The 24306-nt window shown below is 52.6% G+C and overlaps 1 protein-coding gene across 10 annotated transcripts; it reads left to right on the top strand.

The window, feature by feature from the left end:
- Positions 1 to 358: 358 nt before the first annotated feature.
- On the top strand, positions 359 to 24083 carry MOV10 (Mov10 RISC complex RNA helicase). 10 transcript variants are annotated; one of them, XM_032360721.1, is made up of 21 exons: positions 359 to 373; positions 1445 to 1630; positions 14395 to 14598; positions 14833 to 15068; positions 15253 to 15511; positions 16369 to 16503; positions 17131 to 17299; positions 18212 to 18366; positions 18630 to 18806; positions 18919 to 19066; positions 19483 to 19641; positions 19902 to 20005; positions 20164 to 20261; positions 20349 to 20565; positions 21322 to 21439; positions 21649 to 21840; positions 22089 to 22163; positions 22988 to 23113; positions 23195 to 23283; positions 23546 to 23667; positions 23743 to 24083. In XM_032360721.1, the coding sequence occupies exons 2-21, from the start codon at positions 1494 to 1496 to the stop codon at positions 23832 to 23834; spliced, it is 3012 nt and encodes a 1003-aa protein (XP_032216612.1). In that variant the 5' UTR covers positions 359 to 373; positions 1445 to 1493; the 3' UTR covers positions 23835 to 24083. The 10 variants fall into 10 exon arrangements, with proteins under 10 accessions (XP_032216612.1, XP_032216613.1, XP_032216611.1 ...); XM_032360722.1 differs by lacking the exon at positions 359 to 373 and adding an exon at positions 1022 to 1038; XM_032360720.1 differs by lacking the exon at positions 359 to 373 and adding an exon at positions 1081 to 1209.
- Positions 24084 to 24306: the final 223 nt, after the last annotated feature.

Genomic DNA, 24306 nt, shown 5'->3' with positions numbered 1-24306 from the left:
TTAAGGGGTTCCTATTTCCTACTCTCACACCTCAGCAGGTAATTGTGGAGAGAAAAGGGTAAAATTGGCTCTTTTTCTGGTGTTTTTCTCTACTTTGCATAATCAACTTCTAAGACAGTAAATTCTAATACAGAACTTCCCCTGCCCTGTTTTCCCCTTGCCATTAGCTTTGGTTCACACTGACTTTGCATTTCCTGTTGCTAAAATCTGTTATTCCTGGCTTTAGTTGGTTGTTGGCCTGGGAGAAGGCACAAGAGTAGCCCAGCTGGAGCCTGACCTGGGTTCTGGACGTTCCTCGCACTAGGTTAGACTGAACGTGTGGCCTACGGGGAATTACTCCGAGAACACTACCTTTGATATATTTGGAACTCTGGTATATTTGTTTAAAGAAAATTTTTATATAACTTTTATTATCTTTGCCCCATTTTCAGTGTGTGTGTGTGTGTGTGTGTGTTATTAGGGAGCATAAATAGATGCAGAGGTTCATTTTATGTTTATCGTGGGAGCCCCACCCCTCTTAGTTTGTCTTAATAGTCTTGTCTTCTGAAGAGCGCTGCTCTTTTACTTCTCTTCCTGGTACTGATGCTGTAACAATTAACCAGTTACTGCCTAGCAGAAAAGCTTCTCGCTCTCAGGCTGAGATTTTGATGACTGGGGCAACCCTTGCTTATATACTCGTAACAATTAAGAGCAACACAGACTGGAATGCAATTAAGTGCCCAAATACGTAGCTCAAGGGCAGGGATCATCAGCCTTTACACTAAAACGAAACCTGTGTGGCTGAGAAAAGTAATGACTCTTCGTGCCGGCGGAGCCCCTTGTCCCTCCCTCCCACACGTACACACCTTTATCTCAGAAACACTTGGTTCTTTCCCTCGAACTTATCTGGCTCTTATGCCTTCCTCCCTGCGTCTGAAAAGCCCGAGAGGGGTGAATGGGGGAGGGGGGCGTGCCGCTCGCTTCCGCGCGGGTTTCTGTCCCTAGCAGTCTGGGGGAGGTGCTGGATGAGCTGCCCTAGTCCAGTCGCAGCCAACCCAGGTCCCAGTCCCTGCCCTTTGCTCTCCTGCTTTTCAATAAGTCCCGAGGCCCCAGGGGGTGGGCGTGGGAGTAGCCCTAGCTGCGGCTCGGAAGTCCTCCCGGGCGGCTCAGGGGGCCCCAGGCGGTAGCCACGTTCGGATTCTGGCCAGAAGCCAGGGGAGGGAGCTTGGGGTAAGGGGAGGGCCCTGAGGGAGGGGTCAGACTCCTTAGGAAAGAGTTAATGGGAGGAGGGGGAGGGGATAGGACGGAGAGACCGAAGGGAAGGCTCAGGTAGGAAAAGAACAGAGGAGGGAATCCTGGTGGGGCGAAGGGAGCTTGCAGGACCAGGGGTCAGAGTTAGGGGGCTTCCCCCTGTTGCACCCGCATCCCAGGGCCGCCAACTTACATCCGCGGCGGCGACTTTCAGTTTCATTTCCACGGACCCTCCTGCCTGGGCCGCAGCCGCCGCCGCCGCGATGCCCAGTAAGTTCAGCTGCCGGCAGCTCCGGGAGACGGGCCAGTGCTTCGAGAGTTTCCTAGTCGATCGGGGAATGGACATGGAGACAGATCGCGAGCGGCTGCGGACCGTTTATAACTGGGATTTCAAAATCAGGTACGGGCCGGCCCACTCCCCGGCGCAGATTCGCGGGCCCAGCTCGCCGCCACGACCCCCTCCGCGGGGCCACCCTTCCCGCCCCGGGGCGCGGAGGGACGCAGCTCCCCCAGTGGCGCAAGCCGGTCCCGGGGCGGCGCAGACCTCCCCTCCCGCGCCGTGCCCACGCCCCGCCAGCGCCGCCCGAAGCCCGCCCGCTCTGCCCGACCGGGCCCCTGCACCCGGTCCCCGCGCAGAGCCTCCCGCGCAGCCCGCGCCCCCCGGCGGCCCGGGTCCCGGGCGGGGAGCGGGGTCCCGCGCTCACGCGCCGCTCGCGGGGGTGGGGGGTGCGCTCGGCGTGGGGGGAGGGGAGCTCGACAGGGAGTGGGGGACCCAGGCATCGCGGGACCGCGGGAGGGAGCTGCCTGCCGCTGGCGGCCGGCCCTGGCGCAGGCTCTGCGGGGACCCCCGCCCCGCTGCCGAGGGGCTGCTGCGGAGGGGGTCCGCTATCCCGGGGAGCGGAGGAGACCCGGGTTCGGAGGGAGAATCTTGGGCAGCTCGGCAAAGAAGATAAGGGCGCAAACTACGTGCGTACCAAATCTCCATTAGCACCTGTGGCTTCTCCATGGAGACCCAGGGCCAGCCTCCTGGAGGCCCTTCTCACCCTGTGGCTGCAGGCTGTTTGGTCCCCTTTTCCTGTTAGCATCTAAGTGAAAATCAGACACTTCTCTCTGGCAAACCACCGAATTGTGCTTCCCAAACACCTATCAACAGGCTGCAGCCTTGGGCCGAAAAACCACGACACGATTTAACAGGGATAAATGTGAAGACTTACACAAATAACTACAGGGCGGCGGGGATGTCGGCTTCATAATCGACCTCCTGAAAAAGGCCCTGGGTTTTAACAGACCAGAAGGTCGGTGTGGCTGCTGAAAGAGTCAAAGAAGTGTTAGACTGTGTTAATAGAAATGTGGTTTGGGGTTGGGGGAGGACGTAGTGACTCTCCATATTGACCAGATCATATCTGGGTTTGGTTTGTTTTTAGTAATGAGTGTCACGTTTTAAGAGGGACTAACAGGCTGGAGCAACATCTGAGGAAGGGGCAGCGATTATGACCTGTTTATGCCCTCAGCCTGTGCTGGGCACTGTGGGGGACAGAGAGGAATAATGCACGAGGCTGTAATAGGCATGGCGTATGCGTGCATACCGTATACCATCATAAGTGGTCAAATAAGGAGAGAAATACGATAGAGAAAAGAAACCTGCTGAAGAGAAGGAAGGAAAGAGCAGTGACTATCGAGACATCGGCACTTAACATCTCTGAATTCACCTGTGTTCATGAAATACAAGTACCTTGTGGCCCTGAACACAAGTCAACTATTTCTTCTGGCTTTGTTAATGTATTATCTTGGATGCTTGGTAGACCAGTGGAGAAGGCTTTATTTAGGCTTTATTTTAGGGGTATTGTATGGGAGAGCGAGCTCTACTCCCAACCCAGCAAAGACAGCTGGGAATTGATAGCCAGCAGCAGGGGGTCAGTGGATGGGAGCTTACTAAGAGGACACATTAAGGGGTGGGGGACAAGGTTGAGGCCTAATGGAGAAGAGGTTCAGAGGAACCTAACTAAATTGGGTCTAGGAGAGTCTTTTATCAGCTCTGAACCAAAGCTAGGCAGTGTGTTCCAGTCCTGGGAAACGCAGGCTCTGTCTGACGGCATTATATGGAAACCAGAAGTAATGCGCACTGTGGGTGAATATGAGGTGTTTCATAAGTAATTTTACTATATGCATTTGTTTTGTATGCCAATAAGGTACCACTCCCCTGTCATTATTAGGGAAATTTGTGTCTTCTTATGCAAATAGGTTCCATTCCTCTGTATGGGAATTTGCTGGAGAAGGTGACATTGACCTTGGCTTTGGCCTTGGATTTGAAGGCCAGAGGTAGTCTTAATTCTCAGAGGGGGAGGAGAAAAAGAGTCTGTGTTTATTCATATTCTGTCATGAGACCTAGTTTTAAAAAAAAAAAAAGGAAGAGGGGCACCTGGCTAGCAAGTTGGTAGAGCATGCCACTCTTGATTTCACGGTCATGAGTTCAAGCTTCCTGTTGGGTGTAAAGATACTTAAAAACTGGAGAAATGTGTGCCTTAAAAAGAGACACTGGAGAGAACAAGGTAGTAATCGTTGAATTTTGAAGACAGTCTTGGTGGAGAGGTTTATACTTCCTTGCCCCTCCAGAAGGCAGAACTAGGTTCATTCAACATGCCCCCCTACATCCCCACGCTTGCTGGCTGGAGATTTGTTAAGATTAGAGAGCTCTTTATTAGCGCATCCTTTAAACCCAGGCTGGAATGCTGTGACATCAGCCCTCTTCCTCCCAGTGGGAATTCACTGCTGCTCTGTGAGCTCATTCTTCACAGCCAGGTTATATAGCCCGGTACACTTGTGTTGTGTTGGAGCTGGTCTGTGGCCGGCTCCCCAACCACACTGTCACAGGCTTTTTGTCACATTGGCACCTTTCTCTGACCCCAGCCTAGAACCAGGTAGGGAGTAGACCCTCTGTAAGTCCTGTCAGGATGTCATTGAATTAGTAAGTCAAGTGGATCTAGAGTTGATCTTCGAGAGGGTGGGCTGCTGGAGAACCATAGCCAGTCACCCCCTATCAGGAGGTCTGGGGGAGATTTCCTATGCTGGGAGGGGTGCATCCCATCCAGCTGGGTTATTTCAGGATGTTGTGATGCTCTGCAGCCAACTTTCTGCTTTTCCCCCATCGTTCATTATTTAGCAGATAGGTTTAATGAGACTCTGCCTTGGTTCCTGCCTCTGATCTAGTCTGGTGGGCGGGGGACCGTGGCAGATGCGGAGACAAACGTCATAGAATACTTCAGGGGCTGAATAGTTGAGATGGATAGCTGGAGTTCAAATCCTTCCTGGGCCACTTATGAGTTTAGCACTGGATTTTGAACAACTATCTAAATTTTCCTGTGAACGTGCATTAAAAAATGTATGTCGTCCTCTCTGGCTTGGGCGAGGCCAGAATGAGCTATCCTAGGTAAAGCCTTTACCTTGCATAGCCTGTTACGTGGGCTCTGGAAGTGGTAGCTGTCATTACTCCAGTGATGGCTGGAATGAGGAGTGGGGGGGTGTCACGAGAAGTTTCCAGAGAAGAGTGCTCTCGCCTTGGGCAGGAGACTCATCCTTTTTTTTTTTTTTTCCAACAAATCTTGGCTGGATACCTCCTGTGAGCAAAGCAAAACTGTGCAAGTGGCTGTAGATGGGCTGTTGGATGCACAGAACGAACCTAAGGAAGGCGGCGGCCGTGAAACGTCCTTATTTAATTATGGTCATGATAAGTATTTGGAACACAAGGTCCAGGACGCGATGGTAGTTATGGAACTCGGGAGACCTGACCTGGTCTAGGAATGAGAGGTTTCTCAGAGAAAGTGATGTTGGAACCTAATCTCAGAAGATAAACAGGAGTTCCCGGACGCCAAGGGGGAAGGGGACAGCATTCCAGACCCCGAGGGAGTAGCACCCTCACGACCTTAGAGTGAACTCAGTGACCGTGACCGGAGGCCAGAGGGAGGCAGGGGCTCCATGGGGCAGGACCTTGCCAGCTGCCAGAGAGGCCTTGTTTGTTTGCTTACTTTTAATCCTAACAGAAATAGGAAAGCACAGAAAGTTTCAAAGTAGGAGTTGACGGATTCACGGTTTTAGAAAAATCCCTCTGGCTTCCTGCATAGAGAATAGCTGGGTAGTTAGACCTGTATCGGCAGGAAAGAATACATTTTACTTTGGAGCCTGGGGTACTCCGCTTTCACAGGACAGTGTGTGTCCTTGAAACAGTTCAAGAGCCTCACTCCCTGTGCCCTCTGATTTTTATTTTCTTGTCCTTTTCTACTTCAGTTTTATAAAATCCTGTCTTGACCCACTAATGAGAGTTGCAACTCACAGTTGGTAAAAACACAGAATTAGATGTCCCTTTAAGATCGCTGCCAGTTTTGATATTTTGTTCTGAAATGCCATTCCTCTAGCTACTTTTTCCTGCACCGCATCTAAAAAGATTTATTATTGTTCACCAAACAAATGACAGGGGCCAAGGTCAGGGCATTACAGATTGAGGATGCCCATGGGGACAGGGAAGTCTGGAGAATGATCCAGATAGTTGGGAATGGCCGAGGTACGGTGGAGGAGGGTTGACAGGAGAACCTGTGCCTCAGTATTTTCTTCTCTAAAATGGGGTGATAATAGTCGGTACTTGGTTGTGAGGATTAAATGAGATAATGCGCGCAGGGACTTCAGACGGCAAACAGGAGTGTTCAGTAAATGTTTCCTGTTGTTGATGTTGTTTTGTGTGTGCAGTGTCCTTGTTCTGAAGAGGATCCAAGTACGCCGCCTTAAAAGGTTTGACACCATCTTGTAGATGGCGGAGTCATGGGGGAGGAGCATGTCATATTTGTGTTTGGTGGTAACTCCTGTTGGTTTAGGGGAGGAAACACAAATGACTAAGCAACGGAAGGAAAGGTAGTCGACTGTGTCAGTGATCTGGGGAAATGCAGATTTAAGCAAGATACTTTTTTTTTGTTTATCAGATTGTCAAAAGTTGAGAAGATTGAAGATTTCTGATGTTAGGGCGTGGGAAAAGGGTATTCTCAAATACTTGTTGGTGGTAATATTATGTTTATACAACCCGTTCAGAGGACAATGTGACAGAACTTTCTGAAGGTGTGAAGAGTCTGTTTGACCCAGAAGACCTACTTTGAAGGCATTTGTCCCATAAACTTCCTACAAGAGTTTTTGTGCATGGATGGTTGTTAAAACATTTGAAATAGCCAGGAATTGTAGGTGCCTAGCTGTCTATTACTGGACAAATAGTGAAACACACCACCCGCATTCATACCGTGCTGTTCTTTGCAGTCATCCGGATGAACAAGGCAGCTTGGTAGAATGTCCCAGAAGGATGTCGGTTCGTGGTGGTGAAAGAAGTCGGTTGTAGGAGAATGTGTGCAGCACACAGAAAAAACTTGTGTGCTTAATAAGTCTTTGGGAGGGGCGCCTGGGTGGCTCAGTGGGTTAAAGCCTCTGCTCTGCAGGGAGCCTGCTTCCTTCTCTCTCTCTCTCTCTCTCTCTCTCTCTCTCTCTCTGCCTGCCTCTCTGCCTACTTGTGGTCTCTGTCTGTCAAATAAATAAATAAAATCTTTAAAAAAAAAAAAAAAAGTCTGTGGGATACCTGAGTGACTCAGTCGGTGGAGTGTCCAAATCTTGATCTCAAGTCTTTTTTTTTTTTTTTAAAGATTTTACTTATTTGAGAGAGAAGGCCAGAGAGCATTAGCAGATGGAGACATAGAGGAGAAGCAGGCTCTCTGCTGAGTGGGGAGCCTGATTTGGGGGCTCCATTCTAGGGCCTGGGATCATAACCTGAGTTGAAGGCAGATGCTTAACCCAGTGGACCATCCAGGCGCCCCTGACCTCAGATGTTGATCTCAGGATGGTGAGTTCAAACCCAGCGCTGGGTGTGGAGCCTACTAGGGGTGCCTGGTCCCACATCCGGCTCCCTGGAGCCTGCCTCTTCCTCTGCCTGCTGCTCTCAGTGCTTGTGCATGAGCTTTCTCTGTCAAATAAATAAATAAAATCTTTGTTTTTTTTTTAAAGTCTATATAAAAAAGTACATAAAGAAAAATTACACATCAAACAGTTTAATTGGTATTTGGGAGAGAGGGCCCTTAATGCTTAATGTTCAGAAGTTTTTTGATCCTTTGGGTGTCCACCCCATCATTTATCTCTTTATGAACCCAAACTTACATCACACCTCTGTCGGTTTGCACCCTCCCCCCCATCATCATAATATGTCCTTGTTTATTGTGGGTCCCGCCCCACATCAGCATCCCACCTCCCATTTCCACTTTCTTTCCCATGCTCAGAAAACTCTTGTTATCAACCTGGGTGTTCTTTGGGTTGTTTTATTTTAAAAGGGTGATACTGGGGCACCTGGGAGGCTCAGTCATTAAGCAGCTACCTTGCGCTCAGGTCATGATCCCAGGGTCCTGGATCAAGCCCCGCATCTGGCTCCCTCCTCAGCCTCTTCTCCCTCTCCCCTCTGCTCTAACATTCTCTCTTGTGTTGTGCCTCTCATTGCATCTGTCTCTGTCAAGTAAATAAAATCTTCAAAAAGTAAACAGACAAAAGGATCATGGTGCATGCATTTTCCGTATTCTGCTTTTCTTACTCAACAATACATCACAGAAATCCTTCCTGATCATCTAGTGTAGACCTCTAATACATAATTGGAATTTTTTCCCCAACGTTTAATATAATTTAATTTTTATTTTATTTTATTTTTTAAAAATAAGCAGGGAGCCTGATGTGGGACCCAATCCCAGGACCCTGGGATCATGACGTGAGCCGAAGGCAGCTGCTTAACAACTGAGCCACCCAGGCGCTCCTCCCCAACATTTTATTAATGACAAACTTCAAACATAAAGAAAAGTTGAAATGACTGTACAACGAACACACAGATACCCTCACCTAGATTTCTTAATTAGTATTTTGCACACTTGCCCATCAGTCCATCTTAGTGTTTTCAGTATATTTCTATGTAAGTTACATACTTCAGTGCCCCTCACCCCAAAGACTTCAGCATGATGATTATTAACTGTAAGAGTTCAAAATTTAAGTGAAACTTACAGACTGCATTTTAATTGCACCATTCTGTGAGTTTCAACAAATCATATATCTTGTGTGGTTTCTGTCAGGACATAGAATATGACATCACCCCCAAAGTTTCCCCCATCTTTCCTGGTGGGTCCTCACCCTTACCCACCCAGAGGAAACCACTCTTGATTTTTTTTTTTTTGAGGTTGTGCTTCTCTGGAACTTCATTTAATGGAATCAAGAGGTATACACTTTGTGGGGGGGGATTGTTTTGTTTTGTTTGTTTTTAAAGATTGTTATCTGAGAAGGGGGGCAGAGGGAGAGAGAGAATCCCCAGCAGACTTCCCACTGAGCCCGCGGAGCACGCCCCCATCTCAGAACCCTGAGATCCTGACCCAAGCAGAAACCAGGAGGCACCCCAGGTATGGACACCTGTGAAAGCCACCTTTCACTCAGCATAATGTTTTGTTTGTTTTAAGTAAACTCTACCCCATCCATGGGGTGGGAACTCATGACCTCAAGCTAAAGAGTGACGAGCTCTATCAGCTGAGCCAGCCTGGCTCCCCTCAGCGCCATGTTTTTGAGATTCATCTGTGCTGTGTTCATCGCCAGCTTCTTTTTATCACTGAGTACTATATACTGTGTCTGAATACAAATCACAGTTTGTTCCTCTGTTCTGTTCGTGGACCCTGCTGTGGGTTTAGGGCCATGTTGAATAAAATTGCTGTGAACATTGTTGTATAGTTCACTTGGGGATATACCTGGGAGACTTGGCTGGATCACAGGGTAGATAGGTGTTTATTGTTGTTTTTAAATCTTAGGCAAGCTGCTTGACCTCTTTTTTGGTGGTTGGCAGCAAAGCTTCCCGGACTCATCCTCCGTTGTGACCTTGTCTAGGGTCTGGCTGCTCACCCTTCCCTACTTCCTGTCAGTTTCCTGAGCCCATTTCTCAACTTCCTGCAAGTTACTGATAAATAGGTCTTATCGCTTAAGTCAGACATAATTTACTCTTTTGGCTTATAACAATAATTTCAAATGTATGTAGTCATCTAAAAGTAGAGTGACTGGGGCTTGGTCTTCATGCATTTTATTTCACTTCCTTTCTACTCCCTGCCTCCGTTTATATATATTTATTTATATGTGAACTTATTAGTGTTTTTTTTAAGATTTTATTTATTTGTTTGACAGAGATCACAAGTAGGCAGAGAGGCAGGCAGAGAGAGAGGAGGAGCAGGCTCCCCGCCAAGCAGAGAGCCCGATGCGGGGCTCAATCCCAGGATCCTGAGATCATGACCTAAGCCGAAGGCAGAGGCTTTATTTAACCCACTGAGCCACCCAGGCACCCTAGTATATTTATATATTATATGTGTGTTCAAGTTTGGACAGTATATGTAAAGGAGTATGTAAATTATATACTTATCACATTTATAATGGTATGTAATATTATATAATTATATATATGTCCAAGTCTGGACCATGTGTCCCACCTGACATGTAACACTCCAGGCTCCTGCCCAGCAGCGCTCTGGTGCCAGCCTGTGGTTCAGTGTTCGCAGTGTGATCTGTTTTGTCCATAAAAGCATAGTTTGGGGGCACCTGGCTGGCTCTGAGGTTAAGTGTCTACCTTCAGCTCAGGTCACGATCCCAGGATCCTGGGATCGAGCCCCACATCGGACTCTCTGCTCAGCAGGAAACCTGCTTCTTCTCCCTTTCCAATTCCGCCTGCTTGTGTTGCCTCTCTCACTCTCTGTCTGTCAAATAAATAAATAAAATCTTCAAAAAACAAAACAAAACAAAAGTAGTTTGAATTTACTTGCTAATCCTTGCACCCATTTCTCCCAGCAAGTACTTATTGGATAAATACTAGTGTGAGGTCTATACTGGGTTTTAGTAATGGAATTTTTATTGCACATGTAATACTCCTTTTGTTAAAAATAAGAACATGGCATCCTATGTTTAGTTTGACACGAAACGGTGCCTTTTTCCAAAGTGATTACACCAATCTCTACTCCAGCTGACAGTGCAGGAGTGTTCTGGTGTAGTGTGCTGGTGTGTCTGCATCCTCACCCACATTTGGTGTTGTCGGCCTTTTAAATTTTAGGCATCTGGGTGGGTGTGATTCTTTTACACCGCTGCCTAGCTTCCCGTGTGTGGGCGTTGGCAGTTTATTCAGCCGTATTGTCAGATCAGATCCTTTTTTTTTTTTTTAAGATTTTTAAAAATTATTTATTTGACAGAGAGACACATCAAGAGAGGGAACACAAGCAGAGGGAGTGGGAGTGGGAGAGAGAGAAGCGGGCTTCCTGCTGAGCAGGGAGCCAGATGCGGGGCTCCATCCCAGAACCCTGGGATCATGACCTGAACCATAGGCTCAAGGACTTAGCCACCCCAGTGCCCTAGATCAGATCCTTATACACAGGTACTTTTCTTTCTCTGGGGTACCTTCCCAGGAATGCAGTTCCTTGGTTAAAGGAGACCTGTATTTCACATGTTGAGAGATGTTCCAGATTGTTCCCCAAAAGGTGGTCGGACTTCCCCTTTCTGCCAGTAGTATGTGAGAGCCCACTTCTCATGCTCTGATGATTTTCCACTTTTGTCGGTCTAACAGGAGTCAAATGGTGTCTCGGTTTGACTGTAATTTGCATTTCTCTGCCTTTGGAACATCTTTTCATCTGGTCGTGTTGGATGGATGTGTTAATCTTTCTTCTAGAAATCTGGGTGACTAGATGAAGAGTACAAGAATAGGGACTTTCTTCCCCACAAGCATGTACTAAGTTTCTGATGGAAAAAAAAAATGTTTTTGTTCTGACTGTTGCCTTAGACCCCGGGATAAGGGAATTTGGGGAGTGGTGAGAGGGCTGGGGAGTAATTTGAAAAATACTAAGATAGTGGGTAGTATCCCGGGCAGAAGTTGAAAAACTTGCAAAGTTGAGTTCCTCCTGGCCCTGTGCCCATGCAGAAGTTTCCAAAACTAGGAGACTGCACATTCAAATTTTGATTTGGGCTTCTCCCTCTCTTTTTTCAAGACTCATTTATTTGAGAGGGGGGGCACAGAGGGGAAGCAGACTGCCTGCTGTGCAGGCAGCCTGACATTGGGGGACTCCATCACCAGAGCAGGAGATGATAACCAGAGCCGAAACGGGAGTCGGATGCCCAACCGACTGAGCCACCCAGGTGCTGAGATTCTGGTTTCTCTTGAAAGCCAGAAGATCTGGCTGCCTTGGACCTCCATTTCCTGTCGGCCACAGCTGTGCGAAGATGACAGCAGGCAGCTGCCCCCACTATGAGACAGGGCTGCAATCTGGGGGTTGCGCAGCCGCCTTGGAGCCCGGCTTGCTCCCTGGCACTATGCTGAGAGCCCGCTGCCTCTCTAGGTACCTGCACTGTTGTTTCCTCAAGTGGAGTTAGGGGGCATGTGAGTCTTTATTCCACCCATGGCTCAGAAAGGGGAGTGTACAGGTGCCTGAGAGGGTCAGGTATAGAAGATGCCCATAGCTGGCGTCCACTGGCATTTGAGTCTGTGCTCCATCTGGGATACTTATCGAGGGGCCCTGGGGAATGGCTGTGACTCCTCCTGATTTTGGACCCTTTGTGACTGGACCTCTGGGAAGCCTTTGAGCCTGTAGACTTCCAGATGATTCTCCTCCCTTTCTCATGGAGTTTTCTCCTCCTCCTTGGGTCCCCCTGGTCTTGGCTCTTCTCAGAAGACTCACACTCCCTGGGGAGATCCCACACACGTCTGTGGTTGGAACGACTGCTGAGGATCTCCTGAGTGTTAGTCTGGGCTCAGGCTTGGTTTTGGCCTGAGTTCTCGGTTTCCGACTCCTGCAACCAGCTGCCTCTGGACCCCAGGAATCTCAAACTGAGCATGTCCAAATCCAGAGGTCATGGTCAGCCCTCAGTGTCCTCTTCCTCCTCCTCTTGTGTTTCCCTTCTATCCCAGGAATGCTCCCGGAAACCAAGGCATGGATTTGAGTACTATCCTGGACGCCTCCCTCTTCCCTGCTTCCATTCCCCCCTCCTGTCAGTCACCAACTTCTGCTCATTTCACATTCTAAATACATTGTCCGATCTGCAGAGCCCCTCTTCTGTCCTTACCACTTCCTCGTGCAGGCCCTTGTCATCTTTTTAATTGGACTGTTGCAATGGCCTTTTTCTAACTGGTGTCCCTGCCTTCAGTCTTGCCTCCAGCAAATCCTCCAGCAAATCCACCAGTCCTGGTGCCAGAGTGATCTGAAATGCACATAAGACCTTGCCACTCCCCTGCTTAAAACCCACCACCCGCGGGGGTTCTGTAACCACAGTGTAGCCTCTGCTGTGGGCTGCAAGTAAGTTACTACTACTCCTACTACCACTGCTACTCTTAGTACTACTGTTACTACTAATACGAATACTAATCATAGTAGGTACCGCTTACTGAGCATTTTCTGTTATGTTTTGGAAATGATTGACTATCTTTTTAAAACAAATAAGAGCTGATTCAAAGTTTTCCGAATAGTATCACTCTCATTTGCTTGGGGTGAGAAGGGAGAGGGGCAGAGTGACAGGCAGGGGGCACCAGGGAATGGTCCAGACCACGAATGATCTCATTACACGCTAGTGATGACCATGCTGCGTTAGCCTTGCCAGTTAAGTAGGGCTTACCGCGGTTCCTAGGAACGAGCATTTGCTTTCGTTCCCTAGAACACACTGAGGGAGGGTGGTCGGCGGTCCAGATCTTGGACATGTCCCATGTGGGGATGCCCCCCGCCGCTCCTGGTTGCCAGGAGAGGAAGGGAGCTGCTGGGCCTTCAGGGTCAAGTCCAGGCTTCCCGGCCTGGCATGCCAACCCGCGTGACCTGGTCCTGCCCACCTCTGCTGCCTCCCACCACGCCCGCCCCGCCCTTCTCACGGTAGTGCCCCCCGGCGGTGTGTGATGCTAATGCTAACCGGTGCACACCTTACAGAGATCTCCTTATGTGCCAGGCCCTGGCTAGACGGACACCGCAGCGCCCGTCTCTCTTAGCAGCCCCGCCGCGGAACTTGGCCTTATCCCTGTTTCAGAGGGGAGGAAAGCAAGACTCTGAGAAGTGAAGTAGGCCGAGGTGACCCAGCCTGGGGCCGAGTGGGAGGTTGACCCCGCCCCGCGGCCCCCAGCATCTGTCCTTACATAGCCTTCCACCTCGGCTCATACTTCCCACTCCGAGCTCTTGTGCCTGGTTAACACCCATTTGTTCTTCAGGACTCAGTTCAGACCACTGTCCCCAGGGAAGCCTTTGCAGACAGCCTGGCTCCGTGTCCCTCCTTGGCTGCGCCCCCCCCCCGCTCCCCGCCCCCGGCAGCATGCTGGAATCCTTGTGTTCAGTCTGTGCTGGGCTCCTCGAGGCGGGCCTGGGTCTTTCGCCTCCTTGAACCCCCAGGGCCTAGCGCAGGGTCTGGCACATAAAGATCTCTGTAAGTGTTGACTAAACTGAATTCCAGGCACTAAACCTTGAAGTTGTTGTCCTTCTGACCAGTTTTCCCTGTCTTCACCTTCTCTAGGCACAAAACCAAGCTCTTTGATCTCTGGAGAAGGATCCTTTCCCTTCCTGCTTGGGTTCCACCTGCACCCTTTGACTTCGGGTGGAAACTGCTGTCTGATCAGCCACCTTGCCCACACACCCTGGACATCTGTGCTCTCTGACCCCTCTCTCCCCTCCTCCACCGTCAGGCCGGACCCCAGGTCCACCCCTCTGAATCTTCTCAGTTGGCTTCCCCTTAGCCCCAGCTCTTTCCGCTGGGTTGCTGCTATCTTTTTTTCTGTCCCAAATAGTTCCCCTCCCCTCCCCCCCCACCAAAAATCTTCATTTCTTTCTCTGCCTTTAGTCCTCCAAATCACTAGCCCAGCACTGGGCTTTCCTCCTCAGAAATGCACTGTCTACAACCTGCTGTTTTAAACAATCATATTTTGTCTTGGGAAGCCTACTGAATTCCCCGAGAACTTTAAAAATTCCTATGAACCCCCCCCCAGCCTTGAGTCTCTGTCCCTGGGTCCTGTTCTGTTCCGCAGCCGTGCTGGTATGTCCCACATAGAACAACCCGCAGACATCGTCCCCTTCTGCCCTCCCCACCAAGCTCCCCTGCCTTCCCTCACTTCCCAGTCTCCTCTGCTTCCGGCAGCTTTGGGACCCCTGCCCCTGGCTTCTCCTCCATGCTGTATGGAATGAAGATTGCGAATCTGGCCTACGTCACCAAGACTCGGGTCAGGTTCTTCAGACTCGACCGCTGGGCCAACGTGTGGTTCCCAGAAAAGAGGAGAGTGAAGCTGGGGTCAGACATCAGCAAACAGCACAAGTCACTGCTAGCCAAGATTTTCTATGACAGGTGTGTGGGTATGGGGGTGGGGGTGGGGGGCGGTATCCGTCCGGCTGGGGGAAGAGTTGGTAGCCTCAGGTTGGGGTAAGGCGCCCTCCTTCAAGGGGTGGGGGAAGGGTGGGGAAGGAGCAAGCTCCATTGCGGGGAGGCAGTGGGGTTCCTGAGCTGAACTGGTTCTTTGCCAGCCTCCCCTGTTCTAGGCCCTTCCTGTCCCAGCCCCGCCTTAACTCCCACTCTCCCCAGGGCTGAGTATCTTCACGGGAAACATGGGGTGGACGTGGAAGTCCAGGGGCCCCATGAAGCCCGAGAGGGGCAGCTCCTTATCCGCCTGGATTTGAACCGCAAGGAGGTGCTGACCCTGAGGCTTCGGAACGGAGGAACTCAGCCTGTCACCCTCACTCACCTCTTCCCACTCTGCCGGACCCCCCAGTTTGCCTTCTACAATGGAGAACAAGAGCTGCCCTGCCCCCTGGGCCCTGGTGAGTGGGTTTCCACAGGAAAAAGCCTTTGGTAGACAGGGGCTTGCCCTGGGAAGAGTTGGTGCCTCGGGAAACACACTTGTTGTCCCTTGGGTGAGGGGAAGGGGATGCTTCCTGCCCTGGGCTGTGGCTCCTGGGGGAGTGTCCCTTCCCTGTCCCCTCTCACTCTGCTGTTCTCCTCCAGGCGAGTGCTATGAGCTCCATGTCCATTGCAAGACCAGTTTTGTGGGCTACTTCCCGGCCACAGTGCTCTGGGAGCTGCTGGGCCCCGGGGAGCCGGGTTCAGAAGGAGCTGGTACCTTCTACATCGCCCGATTCTTGGCCGCTGTTGCCCACAGTCCCCTGGCTGCGCAGTTGAAGCCCACGACTCCCTTCAAGCGGACCCGGATCACTGGAAACCCTGTAGTGACCAGCCGGATAGAGGAAGGAGAGAGACCTGATCGGTAATACCTTCCCCTCCAACTCAGTCCGGGTTGCGGTACCCAGCACGACAGTGGGGGCCCGTGGGAAGAACCCAGAGCCTGAGCCAGGGCCCCTTTCCCAAGTGAGTCTGTAACTCCTCTAGGCCTCAGAGACCTTTTCTGTCTTGGGAGAAAGTTGCAGGTGACCCTGAAAAAATGCTAAGCATTTTCGATCGCATGATGGATTGTCAGGCAGCCTGTGGTAGACCTCTCTCTCTCCCTTTTATAGCTTTGTGGAGATAATTCACATACTGTACAATTCACCCATGTAAAGTACGCAATTGAGGTTCTCAGTATATTCACAGATACGGGCCACTAACACCGTGATCCGTTTTAGAACACTTCACCCGCAGAGGAACCCGTGCTCGTTCTTTCCTTCTTCCTTTCTTTATCTTTTTCTTTATTTTTAAAGATCTTATTTATTTATTTGACAGAGAGAGATCACAAGCAGGCAGAGAGGCAGGCAGAGAGAGGGGGGCAAGCAGGCTCCCTGCTGAGCAAAGAGCCCGATGCGGGGTTCAATCCCAGGACCCTGAGATCATGACCTGAGCCAAAGGCAGAGGTTTAACCCACTGAGCCATCTAGGCGCCGACCCCTGCACCAATATGTGTTTTTTTAATGTTTCCAAGTATGGTTCTTTCCCAAAAAAGAATGGTCCAGCTTTGGGATGCGCAGCCTCATGGGGTAGTAAGTTCTGCCTCCTGGGGCAAAAGCTGCTGACCCTTTCAGCAGCAGTTTTCTAGAAGGGTTTCTTGCATCTTCTGGGAAGGGGCTGTCTCCACCACTCTGAAGGGGCGAGATCTCGGACTTGGGGTCACTCTGCTTCCCCCCATTTGCAGCGCTAAGGGCTATGACCTGGAGCTGAGTATGGCGCTGGGCACGTACTACCCACCCCCTCGCCTCCGGCAGCTACTCCCCATCCTTCTTCAGGGGACAAGTATCTTCACTGCCCCAAAGGAGATCGCTGAGATAAAGTAAGAGCCACCCTTCTGCTCCCCTTGTGCTGCCTTCCAGTCTCTTCGCTCTGCCCCACAGCTCTGTCCCCAGCCTCCTGTGCGCCATTCCTTCATTTCTGTACTGAACACGCAGCATGAGCCAGGCTCAAGGTGATGAGGGCCTTGCCCATGGCAGTGGGGGGAAATGAGCATCTATCGTACAGTTTCAGGTAGTGCCAGGTGCTCCGAAGAACACAATTCAGATAAAGGGATGGTGTGTGCGGTCTTGTGAAGGGCAGTTAGTGCTGGCCTCTTTTGAAAAGGTGATACTGGAGCAGAAAACGACATTTGAATGAGGCAAGGGTGTACGTCTCAGGAGCATCTTAGCGGGAGAATGTTCCAGGCCATAGCATCCATGGTGTGGATGCCAAGGCAGGTCTGAATTAGGGGGTAGGGGCATTAGGAGTAAGGAGTAGAGCCAAGGCTCTGTGCGCCGAGGCTTCTGAGCTTCCAGCTGCTTCTCTGCCCTTCTAGTCTTCTGATTCCTGGTGCTCTCAGAGCCCCAGAGCCTTGGACGGGAGAGGGCGGCCGCTCCTGGGCATGGGGGTGGCCTGACCTGTCTTGTTCTCACCTCCGTGCCGCGCCCCACTCCCCCGGCACTGCTAGGGCCCAGCTGGAGACAGGCCTGCAGTGGAGGAACTACGAGGTGAAACTCCGGCTCCTGCTGCACCTAGAGGAGCTACAGATGGAACATGACATCCGGCACTACGACCTGGAGTCGGTGCCCATGACGTGGGACCCCGCGGACCAGAACCCGAGGCTGCTTACCCTGGAGGTCAGGGCTCTGGGCTGGTGCGGGGTGGGTGGACTTCCATCAGCCAGCCCATAGGCTTAGGAGAGAGCATTGTTCTGTATCCCTGATGATGTCTTGTTACAGCAGGGCAGTGGGGAGGGCGGGACTGGGTTTTCATCCACACGTGGCTACCACTAGCTGTGTGGCCTTGGGCAAGTCTCTTGCTGTCTCTGGGCCTTAGTTCCCTTAGCTAGGAAGTACAGAGCTGGGCTGGATGATTCTTATATCCCTGTCCGACTCTCAGATGCTAAGCGTCGTACACATAAGCCCAGAGTAACACATGAGCATTGGGTGCTGCACACAGGTGCTGAGGAGGACACCTGCTAAGAGAGGCAGGGGGGCTGGAATGATCAGGGAAGATTCCTACAGGAGTTGTTGCAGGTTTTGTTTGTTTTAGATTTTATTTATTTGACGGACAGAGATCACAAGTAGGCAGAGAGGCAGGCAGAGAGAGGAGGAAGCAGGCTCCCTGCCAAGCAGAGAGCCCAATTCGGGGCTCAGTCCCAGGACCCCGGGATCATGACCCGAGCCAAAGGCAGAGACTTTAACCCACTGAGCCACCCAGGCGCCTCATGGAGCTGAGTTTTGAGCAAGACTTCAAGGGCAGAGCAGGATCTGAGCTGGCTGAGAGGGCAAACGGATGGGCTGGGAATCTGGCTCTCAAGTCCTGAAATGGTAAAAGGACTGCTGGGCTCAGTCTCTCTCTGCATTTTGGGGAGACTTGTCTTCTTGCCCATCCCCAAACTTCTGCCATGGCAAGTGGAAGGGTCTTGGGGTAGAAGGACAACACCACTTCCTATCCTTGGCTCTCAGAGGAGGTCTGGAGAGCCAGGCGGTTGGGCCCTCTAGTAGGCATCCCTGAGATAGAAGCTTACCTGTGTCCACCCCCCACAGGTTCCCGGGGTGACCGAGAGCCGCCCCTCAGTGCTGCGGGGTGACCACCTGTTTGCACTTCTGTCTTCTGAGACCCATCAGGAAAACCCTGTCACCTATAAGGGCTTTGTCCATAAGGTGGAATTGGACCGTGTCAAGCTGAGCTTTTCCACGAGGTGGGTATTGGGGGACCCTTGAGATGCTAGAAGTGTCTATAGATTAGGCCAGAGCAGCAGCTGTGTTTTTCCCTGAAATGAGTGGGACCCCGGGAACAGAGCTTTTCTTCAGGGGTAGCCCTGAGATGCCTCAGTAGCAGCTTCTCCTTGTGGGGGGGCGGGCAGTTTCCATATGGCTGTTTTGAAAAGTGGGGATGTTATCAGGATAGATGCAGAGCATCCTGGCCCCTAACCAGAGCTCTTTCCCCCCTCCTTTCCCAAAGCCTCCTCAGCCGCTTTGTGGATGGGCTGACCTTCAAGGTGAACTTCACCTTCAACCGCCAGCCCCTGCGCGTGCAGCACCGTGCCCTGGAGCTCACGGGGCGCTGGCCGCTGTGGCCCATGCTCTTTCCTACGGCCTCCCGTGGGGTCCCGCTGCTGCCCTCAGATGTGAAGCTCAAGTGAGACTGGGCAGGGGTGCTCTGGGGCCACTTGGAGTGTGGGGCATTGGGGATGGAATCGGGGAGGCCTCTGGGACGCCAGCCGACATCCTGTTTCTGGCCCTTCTGCCAGGCTGTACGACCGCAGTCTGGAGTCGAACCCTGAGCAGCTGCAGGCCATGAAGTACATTGTCACGGGCACTACCCGCCCAGCCCCCTACATCATCTTTGGGCCTCCAGGCACTGGCAAGACTGTCACCCTAGTGGAAGCCATCAAGCAGGTAGGGCCTGACCAGAGACCCGGGGCCTACACTGAAGTCCCCCAGGGACCGAGCAGCTCTCAGATTCTGGGTGCTTCCAGCTCCCTGATCACCCCCTGGCTGGCATCAAGACTCAGTGTGGCCGCTGAGCATTGTTGGGCAGGGTGGGTTCCACATGACTCGGAGTCACCAGTCTCACTTTTTGGCCATTATACACTCGAATATTTACTACACTAGGTTTCCAGCAGTAAAATGCAGACTTGAACTTGGTGGGGGCGGGAGGTTGGGAGGAAGGGGTCAGAACTTGGCTTTTGGGTCACTGCTTCCTTCAGGTCTGGGACATAAATGCCACCCCATGCCAACATGAGTCACAATCAGGTCCCCTCCCTCTGGAGCCAAAAAGGCTGCTTCCCACACCGTGCTTCTCCCCACTCCAGGTGGTGAAACACTTGCCCAAAGCCCACATCCTGGCCTGCGCTCCGTCCAACTCGGGGGCTGACCTCCTCTGTCAGCGGCTCCGGGTCCACCTGCCCAGCTCCATCTACCGCCTCCTGGCCCCCAGCAGGGACATCCGCATGGTACCCGAGGACATCAAGGTACCTGGAGATGTATGCCGGGCTGAGGGACGGCAAGTGCTAGGTATGGCTCAGGGTGGATGCTGGGGCCAGGAAATGAGGTTACCTGGATTCTGATACTTGCTGTGGGAGCTTGGGTGGGTCGGGACCCCTCTCGGGCCTTCCGTTTCCCTGTGTGGGAAGTGAGGGGCTGAATAAAATGGCCTAGAAGACCCAGAGCCAGCATGAGGGTGAGGACGGGTAGAGTTGGCTGATTTCCCCCGTCCCTTCGCACCCCACAGCCCTGCTGTAACTGGGATCCAAAGAAGGGGGATTATGTGTTTCCCGCCAAGAAGAAGCTACAGGAATATCGAGTCTTGATTACCACGCTCATCACGGCCAGCAGGTGGGAAGTGTGTGTCTGTATCGTCTGTGTTAAGGAAGGAGGTAGTGGGCTGGGGAAGAACGGTGCCTGGCAGTGGGGCGAGAGGCTGGCCTGGGTGGGCATTCGGTTTGGTGGTCAGGTGCCCAGATGTGACCCCTGGTCCGCTTGATGCTTCCCAGGCTGGTCTCAGCTCAGTTTCCCATCGATCACTTCACACACATCTTCATCGACGAGGCTGGCCACTCCATGGAGCCCGAGAGTCTGGTGGCCATAGCAGGTGAGGGGTTCAGGGCAGGCTGCGTGTAAACCATGCTGCATGGGGTTGGGGGCGGTCCCACTGCTTAACTTTGTCCCCGCCTCTCAGGGCTGATGGAAGTCAAGGAAACAGACAATCCGGGAGGGCAGCTGGTGCTGGCAGGAGACCCTAGGCAGCTGGGGCCTGTGCTGCGCTCCCCGCTGACCCAGAAGCATGGGCTGGGCTACTCCCTGCTGGAGCGGCTGCTGACCTACAACACCCTGTACAAGAAGGGCTCCAGTGGCTATGACCCCCAGTTCATAACCAAGCTGCTGCGCAACTACAGGTACCCTGCCCCTCACCGTGCCTGCCAGTCTGCGCCTTCACCTGCTCCGCGCAGTCCCCGCCCGGGGCTCCCTCCTACCGGCACTGCTCAGAGCTTGGGGGTGGGCCATGGGTATCCCATGACTTCCGTTCTAGCCCCATCATTGCTGCTCACGGGCTCTGACCTCTCAAGTGGCTTCACTCTAGAGCAGTTTGCTTATTCGTGTATTGGGGGATTTGTCTGGTCTCCCGGCAGTCTGAGGGGAAATCAGGAAAATCCGGACAGTGTGGCTTTTCATAAACCTAATCGTTATTCAGATTAAAGAGCCGTACCTGATTTAGTTGAGGAGTTCATGTACCTAAAATGCTCAGATGAATTTCTGAGCTCTCAGTTCCTTGGTAAGTCCCACTGAGCGTTCACCCAGCGGTAGCTGTTGTGTTATTCTTTCTTTTAGGCTTAACACATGATTTCATCAAATCATGGCAGTAGTAGATGAAAATTGTTTTTGTACTGTCCTTCCTTGACAAAATGGAAACCTGAGGATGGGTTCCCCCTTTCTTGTGGTTTCCTTTTAAATTTGACTGGCCCGTGAAATCCATGGACCAGATGCTCTCTGACTAGCACCCTTGCTGGGTTCTGCCTCTCATGCAATTACAAGTGTCCAGCCGCACACTGCAGTCCCGCGAGTCTGCCGTCCACAGAGGGTGGGCGGCAAGGGGATGCTGTGGGGAGACCCCAAGGGTGGGGCGGAAGTAATCTTCTCCTCCTGCTCCCCAGGTCCCACCCCACCATACTGGACATTCCTAACCGACTGTATTATGAAGGAGAGCTGCAGGCCTGTGCTGACGTTGTGGACCGAGAGCGCTTCTGCCGCTGGGAGGGTTTGCCTCGACAGGTGAGGCTGAACAGGGCAGGGGCTCAGGTTGCTGCCCCTGTATCCTAGCTTCCCTTCTACTGAAGGTACAAGGTAGGAGGCGGGTCTGAGCAAAAGTCACAGGCTTTGTCCCCTTGGCCCGGTATCCCACATTCCCTGGGTGGGTGTCGGGCTAGGAGAGAAGGGACACAGGGGGTCTGGCTGAAGGTTTCCCCTGACCCCTTATCCAGGGCTTTCCCATCATCTTTCACGGCGTAATGGGCAAGGACGAGCGTGAGGGCAACAGTCCATCCTTCTTCAACCCAGAAGAGGCTGCCACAGTGACCTCCTACCTGAAGCAGCTCCTGGCCCCCTCCTCCAAGAAGGGCAAAGCCCGCCTGAGCCCTCGAAGCGTGGGCGTCATCTCTCCTTATCGGAAGCAGGTCAGGCCCTCAGTTCCTGTTGAGGGTGTGACACCTCCCTCCCCACCCCCGCCCAGCAACTAGACCATACCTCCTCCATAGCCAGTCCACTAGATGGAGATTCCAGGAGCTCGGGCCTCTGCTGAGCTCAGAAGAGCTGAGTGGTCAGCTATGACAGCTTTTGCCCCCCAGCTCCCTGGCCTCCTGCCTGGCTCCCTCTTGCACTGGGGTAATAGCATGAAAGAAAGGCACCTGTCCCCATCTTCCAGGTGGAAAAAATCCGTCATTGCATCACCAAACTTGACAAGGAGCTTCGGGGACTGGATGACATCAAAGACTTGAAGGTGACACTCACCACTGTTTCACCCTCCCCGAACGTCCCTCCGCTTCCAGAGACCTCCCCAGGCGCCCCACCCTAACTGCCTGAGACCAAGAGGGCTCACCCCGGCCCTCACTCCTGCAGATCCCAGCTTGTTGGCTTGTCCTCCTGGGCTGGGACCAAGAAGCACCCCAGCAGATTCTTGATTCTTAGCTGCAGGCTGTCTGAGGCCTCTGTCCTGAGGTTAAAGTCCCAACTCCCAGCCTGCCTGCCCTGTCACGTGGTGGTGTGCCCCGCTCACCATTCCTACCCTGTGAGTGAGTCTGCACCTTGACTCTTCAGATGGCGGTCCTTGCCCCTGGCTGCAGATAAGAATCACCTGGAAAGCTTTTAGCAGCCGGTGCCAGAGCCACACCTGGCCTGCTGGCACAGCTCTCTGGGGACAGAGCCAGGGCATGGCCATTTTTTTATGGCTCCTCAGGTGATCTAGCACGTGGCCGGAGTGGATGCTTGAAGGTTTAAAGGCCTCCAGTTTGTCTATAAGTACTTAGCGATTGTTTTTTCAGGAAGTTTGAAAACCGCTGCTCTGGGTTACCAAGTCCTCGCAGCTCTGTTTCTTGGCTGAGAACCCTTTCTAGCCTGCACCCCTTTACCTGGACTCCCCCTTCAGGTTTCAGCTTTCAGGGCAATCCACATGCTCTCTTTCCTGCTCAGTCCCTCCACTGTGACAAATGCCCAGGATGTCTCTACACTCGCCTTGGTGCTCAGCTCAGGCTCCCTGAGGAGGGGGCCTGGCCCTCGATTTCCCCTGTGAGCCCCAGGTTGCAGGCCCTGTCTCTCACCCTCCAGGTGGGCTCCGTGGAAGAGTTCCAAGGCCAAGAACGCAGCGTCATCCTCATCTCCACCGTGCGGAGCAGCCAGAGCTTCGTGCAGCTGGATCTGGACTTCAACCTCGGTTTCCTTAAGAACCCCAAGGTTTGAGGGCTGGTGGCTGGTGTGAGCAATTCCTTCCTTCAGGTCCTTCCCTCCTCTGACCCTAGCACTCCTTCCTTCCAGAGGTTCAACGTGGCTGTAACTCGGGCCAAGGCTTTGCTCATCGTGGTGGGCAACCCGCTCCTCCTGGGCCATGACCCTGACTGGAAAGTGTGAGCATTCGCACCCCGGTAATCCCTCTCAGGAGCCACCACCCCCAGCCTGGGGCAGGTGCAGCTGTATAAGCACCTCCTTGTGGCTCAGTTAATCCTCAAGTCTATTCAGTGGGTTCATCTGGTGGTCCTCAGTACCCCCCTTTAAGTTGCCTCACAGAGGATAAGCTGCTCGCCCAGAGGCACAGGGCAGTGTAGGAGGACCAAGCCGCGCCTCGGCTAGGCCTGCACAGCTCTGTGTGAATGTCCCTGTACCCCACAGATTCCTGGAGTTCTGTAAAGAAAACGGGGGGTACACTGGGTGCCCCTTCCCTGCCAAACTGGACCTGCAGCAGGGACAGAACTTGCTCCAGGGCCTGAGCAAGCTCAGGCCCTCTACCTCAGGTATGGCGGGGCCAGGTAGGGGACAGCGCAAGGGGAGGAGCTAAGGAAGACAGGCTCACCTCTTTTTCTTTCTAGGGCCCCAATGTCACGACTACCTCCCCCAGGAGCAGGAGGGAGAAGATGGCCTGTCCCTGCAAGTAGAGCCAGAGTGGAGGAATGAGCTCTGAAGACACAGGAGACCGCTTTCTCACACCAGCCAAGCCTTAACCACCCACCCGACCCTGAACCAGAACCCAGCCTGAACCAGAGCCCAGCCAAGCTGCCCCTCTGCAGGACAGGAAGACTGGGGGAGGGAGTTTACAATCCACGCCATTCCACCCCCTCCCCTGCTGGGGAGAATGACACATCAAGCTGCTAACAACTGGGGGAAGGGGGAGGAAGAAAAACTGAAAACAAAAATCTTGTTCTATGCAAAAGCTTCCTTGTCTCCTCAGCCTGGCCCCTCTGGCCTTGTGGCTTTCCTGAGCTCCCAAGCGGACCCCAGAGGGGAGGATGGGACTATCACCCTGCCCTGGGCCTTACCCCTCCACGCCAGAGAGGAACCCAGCCCCCAGGTCCAGGGGGAGGAAACCCAGTGGGAGGTGGCAAGGAAGCCACCCACAGACTTCTAAGTTTAGCCCCTGCTCCAGACCACTCCCA

The sequence above is a fragment of the Mustela erminea genome, chromosome 10, assembly GCF_009829155.1.
Source record: "Mustela erminea isolate mMusErm1 chromosome 10, mMusErm1.Pri, whole genome shotgun sequence".
NCBI classification, from domain to species: Eukaryota; Metazoa; Chordata; class Mammalia; order Carnivora; family Mustelidae; genus Mustela; species Mustela erminea.
The sequence above is the reverse complement of the archived record's forward strand: the minus strand, read 5'-3'. Positions and strand labels throughout refer to the sequence as shown.